Source organism: Scyliorhinus torazame, chromosome 8 (assembly GCF_047496885.1).
Source record: "Scyliorhinus torazame isolate Kashiwa2021f chromosome 8, sScyTor2.1, whole genome shotgun sequence".
Taxonomy (NCBI): domain Eukaryota; kingdom Metazoa; phylum Chordata; class Chondrichthyes; order Carcharhiniformes; family Scyliorhinidae; genus Scyliorhinus; species Scyliorhinus torazame.
In genome coordinates this window covers 231,851,661-231,870,101 of record NC_092714.1, presented here as the reverse complement: position 1 = coordinate 231,870,101, position 18,441 = coordinate 231,851,661, and the positions used below count along the sequence as shown (strand labels likewise).

At 48.9% G+C, this 18,441-nt stretch overlaps 2 protein-coding genes across 2 annotated transcripts in view; one reads left to right on the top strand and one right to left on the bottom strand.

The window, feature by feature from the left end:
• LOC140428444 (phosphoprotein associated with glycosphingolipid-enriched microdomains 1-like) overlaps positions 1-18,441 on the bottom strand; it is a 163,638-nt gene that overhangs the window by 48,308 nt on the left and 96,889 nt on the right. The gene's annotated exons all lie outside the window — the stretch shown is intronic.
• LOC140428827 (small ribosomal subunit protein uS8-like) lies at positions 1,286-1,628 on the top strand. The gene has a single exon (XM_072515498.1). It carries the CDS (start codon positions 1,301-1,303, stop codon positions 1,595-1,597), a length of 297 nt encoding a protein of 98 aa, XP_072371599.1. The 5' UTR covers positions 1,286-1,300; the 3' UTR covers positions 1,598-1,628.

The window sequence follows — 18,441 nt, the reverse complement described above, 5'->3', positions numbered from 1 at the left end:
CATTTATACCCAAGTCAGCTCCCAGGAAAGCAGGTAATACACCCCAGAGACCCCAGCCCACAGACATGTGCGCACCCCTGAAAATTTATGTGGATGTCTCCTCCACAGTTTTGAATGGAAAGAGAATCACCGGCTGCGGCATTTATGTAGAGGACGCGCAGGGACTTGAAGAGATTTCATTAAAGTTGCCAGGACATCTAGGCTCACAGGCCGCAGAACTGGCAGCCATAGCTTACATTGTAGACCACCCTGACTCGTTTCCGACCCCAGCGGACATAGATTCGGATAGTTTATATGTCTGTAATAGTTTAACAGAATTCCTTCCCCTGTGGGAAACTAGAGGATTAGTTTCCGCAGACAGAAAGCCCCTATCCTCAGCCCCATTATTCCGGCATATCCTAGAGACAGCTAAAGATAGGAAATATGGTATCATTAAGATTCGCAGTCATCGCCGTTCTTCCCCCCCTGGTAACGCTAAAGCAGACGCCCTAGCGAAGGCAGGTTCCAGACATGGTTACTTTTGGAAACCCCCCACGAGCACCCCAGTACACGGGGTCCTGGTCTCCCAGACCACATTCAGGATCTAGCAAAGGCCCAAAAGGAAGATGAAAAGCTCAGGGAAGTTTTAAAGGAACCTTCCCAGCCCCGTACGATAAGTTTAAGCACGCAATAACCACACATGACGATGTGATTTTGAAAGATGGCATTTATATAGTTCCCAGCCAGGACAGGAACCAGATTATTTGTCAGTTCCATGACAATCGTGGACACCAAGGCATTGAACCCACCCTAGCCCACCTCAGACCGCTCTGCTGGTGGCCTGATTTAAAAGCCGATGTAACCCATTACATTGAAAATTGCTTGATCTGTGCCCAGAACAATCCGGACAGATATGCAAGAAAGGCTCAGCTTAGTCACACCCGCCCCGTTAATGGCACCTGGCCGAATTTACAAATAGATTATATAGGACCCCTACCTCCCTGCAGAAATGGTTTTAAGTATGTGTTGGTGGTCATCGACACCTTCACAAAATGGGTGGAAGCTTTCCCATCCAGAACGAATACGGCCAAAACATCAGCTAAAATCCTAACACAGCACATCTTTACAAGATGGGGCCTCCCACGCAGTATAGAGTCCGATCAAGGCTCCCATTTTACAGGATGAGAAATGAAAAACGTCCTCATGTAGAAATGTCCCATCAGGCGGTGCGGCCGGGACTTCCTTCTCTTTCCGCCATATTGACCGAAGCGGCATGGGGTGCGCATGAATGTTCTCGCTGATGCCCTGACCAGCATCAACAATGCAGAGAAACATGGGAAAACGGCAGGTTCTCATCCGGCCATGCTCCAAAGTGATTGTGAGATTCCTGACTGTAATGATGAAGCATGGCTACATTGGAGAGTTTGAAATTATTGATGACCACAGGGGTGGGAAAATAGTTGTCAATCTCACAGGCAGACTGAACAAGTGTGGTGTCATTAGCCCCCGATTTGATGTTCAAGTAAAGGAGCTAGAAAGGTGGCAAAATGGTCTACTGCCTTCCCGTCAGTTTGGGTATCTCATTCTAACGACCTCGGCTGGCATCATGGACCATTAAGAGGCCAAGCGAAAACATACGGGGGGAAAAACCCGAGGATTCTTTTTCTAAAACGTGAAACCAGTCTATAATAAAACATTTGAAACTAAAAGAAAAACGTCCTCATAATTTTCAGAATTAGGCAGAAGTTTCACATCGCATACCACCCCCAGTCAAGCGGCATTGTAGAGAGGATGAACAGAACTCTAAAAGCCACTCTCAGGAAAATGATGCAGCAGAACAACAGCACCTGGGATTCAGTTCTCCCATTTGCTTTAATGTTCCTACGAAACACGGTATCCACGTCCACAGGATACACCTCCCACAACCTCATGACCGGACGCCCCATGAAAGGGACAACGTTTTTATTAGGACTGGATTTGGCCAGCCCCACAGTCACCGCCCTCACGCATGAAAATGCTGTACAGCAGCTTATTGAGAATATAAAGGCAGCCCAGCTCGCAGCAGCTGTGAGACTTGAGACCAGGAGGAAACAAAGCAAAGCTTGTTTCGATAAAACGGTACACACCACCGAGTTTGTAGTAGGGCAGCAAGTGATGCTTTCCCTATACAACCCCAGTTCATTCCTTTCCCCCAAATTGTCTGGACCATACTCCATCTCTGACAAAGTCAGCCCCTCTGTATACAAGATCACATATCCCAATGGCAAGTCTGCGTGGTTTCACATATACCAGCTTAAGGCTTATGGCTCGCAGAACCATGCACACCACATCTCGCTCGCAGCAGCAGACGAGCACGCCCCACCCACAGATGACGCATTCCTACCCTCCCCCAGCCAGTCCAGGTCGTCCTCAGACACATCTTCAACTCCATCCCCAGAGGCATGACTCTGCCTCTCCCTTCCTTCAACCAGCAGCGACAGTGGTAGCGATAGCAATGACAACAGCCACAGCACACCACGTTATGATTACACCCCTGCACCAGGCCCCACTCCCAGCGAATCCGAGCATGATTCCAGTGACCCCGTCGAAATCACATACATTAAAACCCCTGACCCAGACCCACCGCCCGACAATTACGGATTAAAACCTAGTAGCTCCAACCTTGACACACGATTCTGGCACCGAGACAATTTGTTCAGGCTCATCCGGAATGATGAAATGGACCCCAATTCGCCCCAAGCAGCTTTAGCCAAACTACTCCAGTCAAGAGTATGGCAGCCGGGAGAAGATGATGACATAGAGTCTGACTCCCACCAAACGAATCCCTTTGCGACCCTGTTCGCTACTGAGCAATGAGGTGTCCACATGATGGTAAAGAGGAACTGATGGAGAGATACGGTGTCCTTTCTGATGGAACCTGCACCATGTTTGTTGTATGTTTGTTCGTTTAATGTACATGTTAAATGTTGTTTGTGAATTTAAAAGTTTTCATGGCCCCACGCCACCACTCTTTTAACGCCCACTGGCAGTTAATGGAACAGTTTTGTCGGCAGACAATCAATCATAACTACTCTCCTGATTTGAAGGTAATCACGACGACCACATTCTTACCCGTTCTTGCCGGTCGCTCAAGCAGTGGAGAAACGGCACTGGTCCCCGCCCTGCCTGAGGACCCCCCTCTGGTCAGCTACGCTCGGGTAGAGCACAAACATCACTGACCACCGTCCTACCCGGGGATTCCACCCAGTCTTACCCACCGCGGCCCATACACACCCCATTTTGGAACTCTTAGTTCAAAACTTTTTTTGTTTGTTTCTGGCGACCCATAGGTTGCTTCCGTATGCTATTTGCATCCTCAAACACTAGGATGGTAGATCGCACGGCTGCGAGATGGCTCGCACTGTGTCAGTATTTTTCTCGGATGTCTTGTCCAAATATTCGTTTTTTTTTTTAAAAATGAGGGAGTCACAGATGGTGACCAATTATAATGGGTAATTGGCAACAAAGGACAGACAGACAGGCATACGAGATCTTAAGCAAGATAATAACAGATATTATGCTTGTGTTCACAGAACTCCGGAACCTCAGGAACCCCAGAGGAAGAAAAAGAAGAATTCCGACAAAAGGAAAGATGAAGACAACCTTCATGCTTTTCTCCTGGATCTTAGCGGGATCCCTTCAGTTGCGCGCGGACGCTACCCCCCTGACCCCTACCACACAGGCCGTGAATGATTCCCACCCGTCATACACTGTACCCCGAGATAGTTACCCCCGAGACAGTTACCGACACCCCGACCTGGTGTGACAAGTTTATCACCTGGTATTCACCACCTTACATCGTAGAAGCACTATTAGTACTGGCGATACTCTGCAGTGTCGTGCAGACACTTAGACTCAGAAAATTGCGGAGGAGAGCCTCCCGCAACCGCACTCTGGTATACACACTTAGATCCCCTATCTTCAGACTCCAACAATCCCCCCAACCCCTTTAAGTGAATTAAAGGGCATCCGTTTTTTTTGTGTGTGTTTTGTTCGTTTAATAAAGAAATGTAAACCTCTGTGCTTGACTGCCAAGCCAGAGAGACTTGTGTTGCTGCTATTTGTACATTTAAAATGTTGTAGATTATTTTTGATTGTTTAAGTGAGGATAGTTTATTTAAGATAGTTAGAGGTTCCAGTTTTTTTATTTTGTAATGCATGCCTGAATGTCATAGCGTCCCGTAGAGTTTTATAAGATGTATATAAAATAACTTAGGTAAAGTTGCAATTCAGTGTAGAGCCTATGAAGTGCTTATGCGTGCCCAGCTTGGTCAGAGAACGAAGACGACGCGGTAATGTGATCCTTCACGCTTCACGTTGAGGATCACAAGGAGGATGGCCACCTCCCAATTATAAAATGGACACTTTGCAAAGATTACAGGGAAAATGGACAATGCTAGGAAAACAAGCAGGTTCAGAGCTTGTCTGTACATTGGAGCCGCAGCTCCCAGACAAGACCAAAACTGTAGGCCCATTAACATACTAATGGCCCATCTCCGGGAACAAAAGAGTAACATTTGAGTAATCGATACTAAGGCAGACACCCCGGCGCCAGAGGAGACCGAAACAAAGCAGGCTAACGGCCACCAAGGACACGCCCAGCCATCAGGGCACCCACCCCTTTATTGGATGAAATTAATAGGAATGATCAAGAAACCGCCCAATTGATTGGGGCCAAGTTCAAGGCCTGCCCAAAAGAGCGCGAAGCCCCTTTGGGTATAAGAAGGAGCCCCCAAGAGAGAATCGTTCTCTTGGACCCGGCTCTCACCGAGGAGAGACCTGTCCACCAGCTGCACCAGAAGCAAGTAAGTCCAAAGTCAACCCACGCTACCAGACAGACGACCTTAGCTGTTCCCCTGTACCAGTTCGACCCCAGCAGCCTCAGAACCGAACGGCCATTGTTCCTCTGACTGAGTGGGCGCCCGAAGTTAAGTATAGGCTTTAACAGTAGTGATAGTTTAGTCTGTAGAGTTTCGTGCATGAGTATATTTAACTGTGTGTGTAAATAAATAAGCAATTACTTTGAACTAACTAACTGGTGTATCGAGTCTTTGATCAGTATTCGGGTTTGAACCTTGTGGCGGTATCGAAAGATACCTTGCGACTCAAGAGCAAACGTAATTAGAATTAAGGAAGGCAACTATATTGCCGCCATATTCAGAGCCAACCAAAGGGAGCAACAGGGCTGATGTAAAAGACTCTATATAAATAAAAGTTTGTCGTTCTTTTTCTCTTGCGGGCTCAGGGTATTGCTTTTTGACTTCAACTAAGTTCCATTAAAGCTGACATTCGGCATTTCAAACTTGAGCAAAATCATTATGTGTATAAATTCTTTCCACTAAGTCTTTTCAAACACAGTGTAAATATCTGTGATTAAATTCATGCTGAGCCTATGTCCCTGTGGGGAGCTAAGCTTAAAGGGAGCATGAGTTGGAGAAGGGGTTGCAACACTGCAGTGCTGATGCCTGACCTTTGCTCCTTTTGAGTCATGCTCCTTGCGGGGAGCACGAGATTTCTGCATTTATCCTATTGTACTATAAGAATCCTACAATCCTTTGCACCAAGACAAACCAAGAACACCAGTGGGGCACGATAAGGCTATGTAAACAAGCATTAAACAATGGTATTGTTTTGTTCCTCCGTTTTCATTACTGTGATCATACCAGGTCACAAGAATAGCTTAGATGAAGAAGGCTCATGAGCCAGTCTGCTCTTGTGCTATCTTAAGATCGATCTCTGTGGCCAAGCTGTTGGTCATCTTCCCCAACATCTCCTTATGTGGCGCAGTTTTATGTTTTGTTTCATAACGTCCATTAAAGGGGTCCTATAAATTTATACATCAATGGGCAAGTTTTGGTTGTTGTTTTGTTATGATAGCAATCTTGCTGTCTCTCCATTAAAGCATCTTACCATTTCTTTTTTAAAAATATTTTATTAAGGTATTTGAAATTTTTTATAACAGTAACAAAAACAATGACATCAACATGGTAAAATAAACATTTCCCCCCCCCCCCAGCCCAATCTTCACATACCTCATCCATAAAACAACAATCCGCCAGCCCCTCCCCCCCTTGCAATACTGCATCTGCTGACATCTTGAATTTTCCCGAGAAAGTCGACGAACGGCTGCCACCTCCGGGTGAACCCTAACATTGACCCTCTTAAGACAAACTTTATTTTCTCAAGACTGAGAAACCCAGCCATGTCACAAACTCAGGTGTCTACACTCGGGGGCTTCGAGTCCCTCCACATTAATAAGATCCGAATCTGGGCTACCAGGGAGGCAAAGGTCGGCCTCTATCGCCCCCTGAACTCCCGGATCTTTCGACACTCCAAAGATCGCTACCTCTGGACTAAGCACCACCCATGTTTTTATCACCGTGGACATCGCCTCAGCAAAACCCTGCCAAAACCCTCTAAGCTTCGGGCATGCCCAAACATGTGGACATGATTTGCTGGGCTTCCCGTGTACCTCGCACACCTATCCTCTACCCCGAAAAACTTGCCCATCCTAGCCACTGTCATGTGTGCCCGGTGGACTATCTTAAATTGTATCAGGCTAAGCCTGGCACACGATGAGGAGGTATTAACCCTGCTTAGGGCATCCGCCCATAGACCCGCCTCTATCTCTCCTCCTAGCTCATCCTCCCACTTGCCCTTAAGCTCCTCCACCGGAGTTTCCTCCGCCTCGGAAAGCTCCTGGCAAATATCTGATATCTTCCCCTCTCTCACCCAGGTACTGGAAATTACTCTATCCTGTATCCCCCGTGGCGGCAGCAGCGGAAAGGCCGGCACCCGTTTTCTCAGGAAGTCGCGCACCTGCAAATACCTAAAACCATTCCCTGCTGGCAATTCAAATTTATCCTCCATGGCTTTCAAGCTGGGAAAGCTCCCATCTATAAATAGATCCCCCATCCTTCTAATTCCTGCCCTCTGCCAACTCCGGAACCCACCACCTAGCCTACCCGGTACAAACCTGTGGTTGTTATAAATCGGGGTCCAAATCGATGCTCTCTCCACTCTCTTATATCTCCTTCACTGCCCCCAGATCCTCAGAGCCACCACTACCACCGGACTTGTGGAGTATCGGGCCGGCGAGAACAGCAGAGGTGCCGTTACCAATGCTCCCAGACTAGTGTCTTTACATGACGCCACCTCCATCCGCTCCCATGCCGACCCCTCTCCCACTACCCACTTCCTGATCATGGCTATATTAGCCGCCCAGTAGTAATTGCAGAGGTTCGACAGCACCAACCCATTCTCCCCACAACTGCGCTCGAGCAACACTTTCTTCACTCGCGGGGTTTTACCCGCCCACACAAAGCCCAAAATAATCTTATTCACCCGCTTGAAAAAGGTCTTAGGGATGAAGATGGGGAGGCACTGAAAGCCAAACAGAAATCTGGGGAGGACCATCATTTTCACGGTCTTTACCCTCCCCACCAGTGATAGCGGGAGCATGTCCCATCCCTTAAAAGTCCCCTTCCATTTGTTCGACCAACCGGGATAGGTTTAACTTGTGTAGTACCTCCCATTTCCGGGCCACCTGGATTCCCAGATATCGTAAGCTCTTCCCTACCATTCTAAGCGGCAGCTCTCCCAATCTCTTCTCCTGCCCTCTTGCCTGGATCGCAAATATCTCGCTTTTCCCCATGTTCAATTTATACCCCGAAAAATTAGCAAATTCCCCCAAGATTCGCATTACCTCCCCCTTCCCCTCCAACGGATCCGGAATGTACAAGAGCAGGTCATCTGCGTAGAGCGAGACGCGGTGCTCCACCCCCCCCCCCCCCCCGAACCAGCCCTTTCCAGTTCCTAGAGGCTCTTAATGCCATGGCCAATGGCTCCATGGCCAGAGCAAACAGTAACGGGGAGAGGGGGCACCCTTGCCTCGTCGCTCGGTCTAGTTTAAAATACCCCGACCTCAGCCGGCTCGTACGCACACTCGCTACTGGTGCCTGACAGAGCAACCGCACCCAGTCAATAAAGCCCTCACCAAACCCAAACCTTCCCAGCGCCTCCCACAGGTAATTCCACTCCACCCAATCAAAAGCCTTCTCTGCATCCATCGCTACCACCACCTCCACCTCCTCTCCTTCTGAGGGCATCATAATAACATTTAGAAGCCTTCGAACATTGGCCTGGAGTTGCCTGCCCTTAACAAATCCCGTCTGGTCTTCCCCCATCACCGCTGGGACACAGTCCTCTATCCTTGTGGCCAGTATGAGCCAGCAGTTTGGCATCCACATTGAATAGTGAAATCGGCCTGTATGACCCGCATTGCTCCGGATCCTTCTCCCGTTTCAAGATCAATTAAATCGAGGCCTGCGACATTGTTGGGGGGAGAGCTCCCTTCTCTCTTGCTTCGTTAAATGTCCTCACCAGCAGTGGGCTCAATATCTCTGAAAACTTCTTATAGAATTCCACCGGGTTGCCGTCAGGCCTCGGGGCCTTGCCCGACTGCATGCCCTCCAGCCCCTTGATTATTTCCTCAATCTCAATTGGGGCTCGCAGTCCCTCCACCAGGTCCTCCTCCACCCTCGGGAACCTCAACTGATCCAGAAATTGCCTCATCCCCTCCACCCCAGCCGAGGGTTCCGACTCATATAATTTACTATAAAGTCCTTAAACACCTCGTTCACCCCCGCTGGGTCCAGGACAGTATTACCGTCTCTACTCTTTACTTTACCTATCTCCCTGGCCGCCTCTCTTTTCCTGAGCTGGTGCGCCAACATTCTGCTTGCCTTTTCCCCGTACTCGTAGATCGCCCCACTTGCCTTCCTCGTACTCATAGATCGCCCACCTTGCCTTCCTCAAGTGTCCGGGGCCCCAGTGTATCTCCTGTCCACCTGGAGTATCTCCTCCACTAATGTATCCCTCTCAGCCCGTTCCACCGTTTCTCTATGGGCCCCGTTTCGAGATTAATTCCTCTCTGACTACTGCCTGCAAAGCTTCCCAGACCGTCGCTGCAGAGACCTCCCCCGTATCATTTGTTTCCAGGTAGTTCTGGATGGACTTCTTAACCCACCCACAGATCGCTTCGTCCACTAGCAACCACACATCCAGTCTCCACAGCGGGCGTTGCCCTCTCTCCAGACTAACCCGTAGATCCACCCAATGCGGGGCATGATCCGACACTGCAATTGCCAAATACTCCGTATCCACCACCTTCGGTATTAGCGCCCTGCTCAGAACAAAAAAGTCGATGCGAGAGTATACCTTGTGGACATGTGAAAAAAAGGAAAACTCCTTCGTCCTCGGCCGTGCAAACCTCCATGGGTCTTCTCCCCCCATCTGTTCCATAAATCCCTTCAATTCCTTTGCCGCAGCCGGGCTCCTCCCTGTCCTGGATTTTGACCGTTCCAATTCTGGATCAATGACTGTGTTGAAGTCCCCTCCCATGATCAGGTTATGTGACTGGGATCTTACCTAACACCCGCCTCATAAATTCCACGTCGTCCCCATTTGGAGCATATTTGTTCACAAGTACCACTCGCACCCCCTGCAGCTTCCCACTCACCATTAAGTACCTACCCATCTTACCATTTCTTAAATGAGCCCAGCATCCTGCCCTCAACCATTCTTCGTGGCAATTTGTTCGAGCTGTTAAATCCATCTCTGTGGAAAGAAATACTCCCCGACAATGTCCTAAATTTGCTTTTCACAGCTTAGGGCAAGATTCTGTGGCCTCCTGGTCCTGCCATTGCCAATGGGAATTCCCAGTGAATCTACCCACACAGCTCGCAAACTGGCAGCAGAGGTGTGGCATCGGAGGGACTTAAAGATCCTGCCATACAAGTGCAATTTTACTTCTGACGCTAAAGACCCGTCAAAGTAGTCAAAGAGCTAAGTAGCTCGCCACAGAAAATGTGGCAAAATTGTCACAACTTGAAATGGTGAAGAAAAAGCATGAAGTTAGAAAGTGTTTCTCACTTATTTAGAACAACAGAGCAGGAGCTGGGTAGGTCAAGTTCCTGCTAAATAAGCAGTGGGGAGTTTACCCACAACCTTATGGTAAGCGTAGTAACCTTTAGCTGTGCAAATGGCATCAGTATCCCTGCACACTCCCGGGAACCTCCAGCACATCTCTGATCCGGAGGTAATTGATGACGCTGTCGGAAACGCCCCCCCCTCTCTCCCTACAGGCCGCTCCCGGACCCTACCATGCTGAGGTCCCGCCGGCTAGGAGCAGGTTAGAACGGCACCGGCGGGACTCAGGATTTTTGTTACGGCTGCTCGGCCCATCCAGGGCCGAGAATCGGCATGAGCGGCGCATAGAGTGGCCCCCGACCGGCGCTGCGCCGACCATGCCGGCACCAATGACGCCGATTCTCCGCTCTGCGGGGAATCACGCCCTGACGTCGGGGCAGCGTCGCCCGGGCTGAGAGAATCCTGCCCAGTATTCTTCTAACCTGCACCTAATTTGTGTGGATTTGAGTAGGTAGGCTGTGTCTGTATGGAGTGGTCATGCACTACCCAGACTGGAAAAAGGGGAATGTGGACTTTTCAGTTGTTTCAATTGGAGACTCTGAAATATGGTTATGGGTTAGTACACACAATAGGTTTCTTTTCAGTTTGTATAAAGTTCCATGCCTCATCAGGCGTTTCGAAATTGCGGTGCCGATCCTGGAACGTGACCCACAATCGCGCTGGCTGCAGCATACCGAACTTCACCCCCTTCTGATGGAGCACCGCCTTAGCCCGATTGAAACCAACTCTCTTCTTAGCCACCTCTGCACTCCAGTCCTGGTAAATTCGGATCTCCGTGTTCTCCCACCTGCTGCTCCACTCTTTCTTGGCCCATCTCAGGACACACTCTCTGTCCATAAAGCGGTGAAACCTCACCACTACCGCCCTTGGCGGCTCGTTGGCCTTGGGTCTCCTTGCTAGAACCCGGTGAGCCTCATCTAGCTCCAGAGGCCTCGGAAGGCTCCAGCGCCCATCAGCTTTTTGAGCATCGTGCTCACATATGCCCCAGCATCGGGCCCTTCCACTCCTTCAGGGAGACCCAGAATACGAAGATTCTTCCTCCTCGAACTATTCTCCAGGTCCTCAAATCTTTCCGCCCACCTCTTGTGCAGCGCCTCGTGCGCCTCCACCTTCACCGCCAGGCCCAAGATCTCGTCCTCGTTCTCCGAGGCTTTTTGCCGCACCTCCCGGATCACCGCCCCTTGGGCCTTCTGGGTCTCCACAAGCTTCTCAATCGCCGCCTTCATTGGCACCAGCATTTCGGTTTTCAGCTCCTCAAAGCAGCGTCCAAGAAACCCCTGCTGCTCCTGCGACCACTGCGCCTATGCTGCTTGGTCTCCACCCGCCGCCATCTTGTTTTTTCTCCCTCTCACTTTCCGCTGCTCCAAGATCACTTTTTTCACCGCTCCACTCCTGTTCCAATCCATATAATGTCGGGGGGACCTTGCTGTCACCTTCCCACACTGGAAGCCGTCGAACAATTGCCGTTGGGGCCCCTCTAGAGAGCCCAAAAGTCGGTCCCTGGCGGGAGCTGCCGAACGTTCGACCTAGCTAGGCATAGCCGCAACCGGAAGTCCACACAATAGGTTTCTGTCTGACCAAAAGAAAGGCTCGTTGGCAATTACAGTAATTAACTCAAGGGCTCGGCGGAAGGACTTAATTCAGGGGGTGTCCTCTGTGCCCCTCCACCTCTATTGAGTTCTGGCATTGTTGGCACTCCGCCCTCAGGGAGGCCGAAGTCCCACTCTCACCTATTTTAGTCTGTCCCCAGTGTGTTATAGCTGTGGAGCAGGCTTCTTATCGGTGTGTCAGCTGACTTTCTTTCCAGTCAGCAGTCTGCTGCCACACCTTCAGGTTCACAGGATAAAGCAGCGATATTTAAATACACATGCACGGATCATACCAAAAACAAGCAGCACAAATGAAAGGTCCGAGGAAGAGTTATATTGGACTCGAAACATAAACCCCGGGCGGGATTCTCCGACCTCCCCGCCAGGTCGGAGAATCTCCTGGAGGGGGGGGCGTGTGAATCCCGCCCTACCGCTCTGACTCCTGCTGCAAAATTCTCCGGCACCGGTTTTCGGGCGGGGGCGGGGATCACGCTGCCCCGGTCGGGGGCCGTTGGCAGCGGCCGCCCCGGAAATTCTCTGGGCCCCGATGGGCTGAGCGGCCGCCCGTTTTCAGCCAGTCTCGCCGGCGTGAAATGGACATGGTCCATCCCGCCGGGACCTGGCTTGGAGGACAGCTAGCCGAGTCCTCGGGGAGACGCGGGGGGATCCGGCCTCAGGGGGGAAGCCCCCACGGTGGCCTGGCCAGTGATCGGGGCCCACCGATCTGCGGGCGGGCCTGTGCCGTGGGGGCACTCTTTCCCTCCGCGCCGGCCTCCGCGCTGGCCTCTGTAAGGTACCGCCATGGCCGGCGCAGAGAAGAAACCTCCTGCACATGCGCAGGAAACACGCCTGCGGTTCTGCGCATGCACCAACTCGCGCCAGCCCACGGCAGCCCTTCGCCGCCGGTTGGCGCGGTGCCAACCCCGGCCTAGCCCCCGGAAGTGGCGCCGGCTTCGGGCCGTCCTGCCAATTGCGGGAGAATCCCGGCCCCCGTTTCTCACTCCACAGGTGCTGCCAGATTCTGCTGAGGCTTTCCAGCAAGTCCTGGTTTTATATTAGAACAAATAAATATTTCAGCAACACACTTTTGCTTAGTGCATAGCACTACAAAATTGACATTTTCTTTCTCCACTTTATTATTTTAGGCTGATCCGTCCATTTTGAAACCCCAAACTGCAGCAAGATTCATCCTCCTTTACCTATTGAATCATCAAATTTAGTTTGGAAATCGAGCGCCATTTCTGTGTTTCTTTAAAGTGAGGATCCCTTCGCAGCAATACAAAAATAGAAATGTGACACAGTTGGCTTGAATTGAAATCCAAAATAATTATTACACTCAGGTTAACTAGTATGGTTTATCAATGTCAGTCAAGTTGAATGTGTAAATTAAAGAGTAATCAACTGCAGGGTGATCTTGACATTAAATGAGGAGACAGCTACAGACTAGATTGCCTTGTTTTCCAAATCAATGAATGCAGAATGGATATAGCAAACCAATGAGGGATAATGTAGCGAAACTCTGACCAGCAAGAACGTACCTGCCGTGAAAGAAATTGAATGCTGACTTGCTGCTATTTCCTCTCAAAACTGCACCCACCTCATCCATGTATCACTCCACAAACCCCTTTATTTCCCATATGTTACCTACACACATGACTTCACCATTACTTTTCGATCCATCTCGCTCTGCCATCCAAGCACACATGACATCAATTCCAAGTCATCCAATACTCTTCTGTCTGCATCCTGTCCCATAACAAGTCCTCCTCTGCCATTATACAGGCAATTCCCAGTGTCTCTCCTTGCTCTTCATTACTTCCATAATGTTCTTCAGTCCTACACGCCAGGTAACATCCCATGCTTTTTAAACCAGGATGAACTCTTGAGCCTACCATGGTGTTCTCCACCCGTCCCTCAACCAACTCCACAATCATTACTTGCAGTGCCTTTAGTCAGAGCCTGTGTTTTGAAGTTTACTCCAGAAACTCTTTTTGCCTGGTTACATCTCTCCCATCCTCAACAGAACCGACCTCCTCAACTATGTCAATCAGGGGACTTCAGTGGTGTTATGTAGGGGGAAGATGAGCATGAGGCGGCTCCCTCTTTGCCCTCTTCTCTTCGTTTCAGGGGGTATTTTCTTTTGAAATTCCACATAATTAATGGGATATTGATCCAATATAGGTGAATTGCCCAGAAACGTCAGGGGGAAAAAAAAGGCTGACAGTAGAAGTTTGTCGACAGAATCGGAGGCCTCTCAAGTGTTCATCGGCAAATAAAATGGCGGAGGCAGCCTCTGGGGCTCCGGCCACTCAACTAATGGCCGAGGTGCTTTCGAGTACTTTGGTGAAAGAATTCGATAAACACTGGCAGGTTGCGGAGGACCTCCGGAGATTGATGGAGGAGGCCTTAGCCCCCATCCGAGGACCGCTAGAGAAGACCAACGGAACTGTAAAAGCCCATGATAAAGACATGGAAGTGGCCCTTTTGAAACATAGTGACTGGAATGTTGCACTGGACGCAGCAATGTATCTAGTGGCTGATGTGAATAAATTGGTGAATCAAGGTAAATGATTTAGAGAACCGGTCCAGGAGGCAAAACGTTCAAATTTTGTGGCTACCAGAGGGGACGGAAGTCCCAAAGCCGACGGAGCAGTTTACAGAGATGTTCGAAAGGTGGTGGGGGAGGGTGGATTCACGTCCCCTCCCGAGTTGGATCGCCTCTCATTCTTCAAAACTTCAGTGAGTACAAGTCCAGTCGATCCAGTCTTCCTTCATATGTCAGTCCTGCTATCCCGGGAATTAGTCTGGTGAACCTTTGCTGGACATCCTCAATAGCAAGAATGTCCTTCCTCAAACTAGGGGACCAAAACTGCACACACTACTCAAGGTGTGGCCTCACCAAGCAAGGCCTTGTATAACTGCAGCCTCACCAAGGCCTTGTATAACTGCAGCAAGACATCCCTACTCTTATACTCAAATCCTCCCGCTATGAGGGCCGGCATGCCATTAGCTTTCCTCACCACCTGCTGTACCTGCATGCTAATCTGCATGCTGTTCCACCATGACACCCAGATCCCGATGCACTTCCCCCCCCTTTCCTAAACTGACACAATTCAGATAATTATCTGCCTTCCTGTTTTTGCCACCAAAGTGGATAACCTCACATTTACCCGCATTATATTGCATTTGCCAAGTATTTGGCCAGCCTGTCCAAGTCACCCTGCAGCCTCTTTGCATCCTCCTCACAGCACACATTGGCACCCAGCTTAGTGTTGTCTGCAAATTTGGAGATATTGTATGCAATTCCTTCGTCCAAATCATTAATGTATATTGTGAACAGAACAGCTGGGATCCCAGCACGGAACCCTGCGGTACCCCACAAGTCACCCACCGCCTGCCACTCTGAAAAGGTCCCGTTTATTCCTTCTCTCTGCTTCCTGTCTGCCAACCAGTTCTCTATCCACATCAATACATTACTCCCAATACCATGAGCTATAATTTTGCTCACTAATCTTGTGTGGGACCTTGTCAAAAGCCTTTTGAAAGTCCAGATACACAATATTCACTGGTTCACCCTTGTCCACTCAACTGGTCACATCTTCAAAAAGTTCCATAAGTTTTATCAAGCATGATTTCCTTTCATTGAACCCATGCTGACTTGGACTGATCCTGTTCCCACTTTCCAAATGCTCAAGTTATTTCATCCATAATAATTGACTCCACCACCGATGTCAGGCTAACCAGTCTATAATTCCCCATTTCGCTCTCCCTCCTTTTTTAAAAAGTAGGGTTACATTAGCTACCCTCCAACCCATCGGAACTCTTCCAGAGTCTATAGAATGCTGAAAAATGATCATCAATGCATCCACAATTTTTAGGGCCACTTTCTTAAGTACTCTGGGATGCAGCACATCAGGACCTGGGGACTTATCAGGTTTTATTCCCATCAATTTCCCCAATACAGTTTCCTGACTAATAAGGATTTCCTTCAGTTCCTCCTTCATGCTGGACCCTCTGTCCTCTAGTATTTCCGAAAAGGTTATTTGTGTCCTCCTTAGTGAAGACAGATCCAAAGTATTTGTTCAACTGGTCTGCCATCTATTTGTTGCCCATCACGAATTCACCTGATTCTAACTGTAAGGGACCTACATTTGTCTTCACCAGTCTTTTTCTCTTCACATATCTATAGAATCTTTTGCAGTCAATGTTTATGTTTTCTGCAAGCTTATGTTTTCTGCAAGCTTACTCTTTTATTCTATTTTCCCCTTCTGAATTAAACTCTTCGTCCGCCTCTGCTGAAAGTAAAATCTCTCCCAGTCCTCCGGCTTGCCCCTTTTCCTGGCTAAGTTATATGCCTACTCTTGGGCTTTAACACTATCCCTGATTTCCCTTGTTAGCCATGGTTGAGCCACCTTCCCCCTCTTACTCTTGCACCAGACAGCGCAAGCTGAAGCTGCTTGGGAGTTTTGGCTCCTTCTCTGGGTACAAGTTGAAATGAAATGAAAATGAAAATGAAATGAAATGAGTTGAACTTGGACAAGAGTGAATGCTTCCTGGTAATCCCATGGGGGAGGAGAGCCCAAATGGGGACACTATCTTTCCGCCTTGCCAAATCTAGCTTTCATTACCTGGGGGTCTGAGTGGCCAGCAATTGGACCTCTTCATAAATTAAATGACAATAGTCCAGTTGATGGTGTCAAGTCAGACTTGGAGGTGGGATAACCACCCCTGTCCTTAGCGGGCAGGGTTCAGACTATTAAAATGAACATACTCCTGAGATTTTTAATTCTTTTTCAATGTCTCCCCAAGTCCTTTATTTGTCAAAGCCAATAAATTAACATTCTCCTTTATTGGGCGGGTAAGACTCAAAGGATCCATGGGGCTTCGCTCCAAGGAGATAGGCAATCCAGGGCCTTGGCTCGAACTAATTTATTGTTTTACTCTTGGGCAGCCAATATTTAGAAGATATTTCTGTGATCCTGATTTCTTATGGGCACAGATGGAGGCGAGCATTGCACCGCTTCTAACTTTGGTGCAATAGTGACCGCATTCTTGCCTATCTCTCTGGTAAGATTTTCCCTGAATCCAGTGGTGGTGTCCACCTTGAAAATCTGAAAACAGTTCAGGCAGCATTTTAAGTTCTGTTCCCTATCTTCACTAGCTCCCATCTGCAATAACCACCTTTTCCAGCCAGCGGGGCTGGACCTGGATGTTTAAATCATGGGAGGGGAAGGGTTTGGATACCTGTTGGTGGAGGAGAGGTTTGCCAGTTTTAAGGAGCTGACGTAAAAATTCCAACTGCCTGGTCAGTCTTTTCAGATACACGGTTTTTCGTGCAGGGTTTTCCCCTCCTTTCTCTTGGTGCCACCCTCTTCCCTGGTGAAGAGGATTTCGTCTTTGGCTGGGTCTCGTGTGGAGATTATTTCGGGCACATATGGCCATATCCTCTCAGCAGAGTCAGCTCTGTTGAGTGAGGTGAGGATGAAATGGGAGGGTGAGTTGAGTCCCATTCTGGATGATGAAGTATGGAGTGAGGCTCTTCACAGGGTCAACTCCCATGTCTTCATGTGCTCGGCGAAGTCTGATCCAATTCAAGGTGGTGCACAGGGCTCATTTAACTAAAGCGAGGACGAGTGGGTTTTTCTCTGGGGTGGAGGACAAGTGTGAGCGTTGCTCTCAGGGGTGGGCTAACCACACTCCGATATTCTAGTCTTGTTGGATTGGATTTCTTTATTGTCACGTGTACAGTGAAAAGTACTGTTGTTTTTACAGCTCAAACAGATCATTCCATACATGAAAAAAAACATAGGGCATACATAAATACACAATGTAAATACATAGACACAGGCATCGGGTGAAGCATACAGGAGTGCAGGACTACTCAATGGACAAGATGTGTGAAGAGATCAGATCAGTCCAAAAAAGGGTCATTTAGGAGTCTGGTAACAGCGGGGAAGAGTCTGTTTTTGAATCTGTCAGTGCAATGGAAATGTGGAGCTTGTTCAAGGAACAGCTACTGCGTGTCCTTGATAAGTACGTGCCCGTCAGGCAGGGAGGAAGTGGTCGAGCAAGGGAACCGTGGTTTACTAAGGCAGTCAAAACACTTGTCAAGAGGAAGAAGGAGGCTTATGTAAAGATGAGACATGAAGGTTCAGTAAGGGCGCTCGAGAGTTACAAGTTAGCTAGGAAGGACCGAAAGAGAGAGCTAAGAAGAGCCAGGAGGGGACATGAGAAGTCTTTGGCAGGTAGGATCAAGGATAACCCTAAAGCTTTCTATAGATATGTCAGGAATAAAAGAATGACTAAGGTAAGAGTAGGGCCAGTCAAGGACAGTAGTGGGAAGTTGTGCTTGGAGTCCGAGAAGATAGGAGGGGTGCTAAATGAATATTTTTCGTCAGTATTCACACAGGAAAAAGACAATGTTGTCGAGGAGAGTACTGAGATTCAGGCTACTAGACTAGAAGGGCTTGAGGTTCATAAGGAGGAGGTGTTAACAATTCTGGAAAGGTGAAAATAGATAAGTCCCCTGGGCCGGATGGGATTTATCCTAGGATTCTTTGGGAAGCTAGGGAGGAGATTGCTGAGCCTTTGGCTTTGATCTTTAAGTCATCTTTGTCAACAGGAATAGTGCCAGAAGACTGGAGGATAGCAAATGTTGTCCCCTTGTTCAAGAAGGGGAGTAGAGACAACCCCGGTAACTATAGACCAGTGAGCCTTACTTCTGTTGTGGGCAAAATCTTGGAAAGGTTTATTAGAGATAGGGTGTATAATCATCTGGAAAGGAATAATTTGATTAGACATAGTCAACACGGTTTTGTGAAGGGTAGGTCATGCCTCACAAACC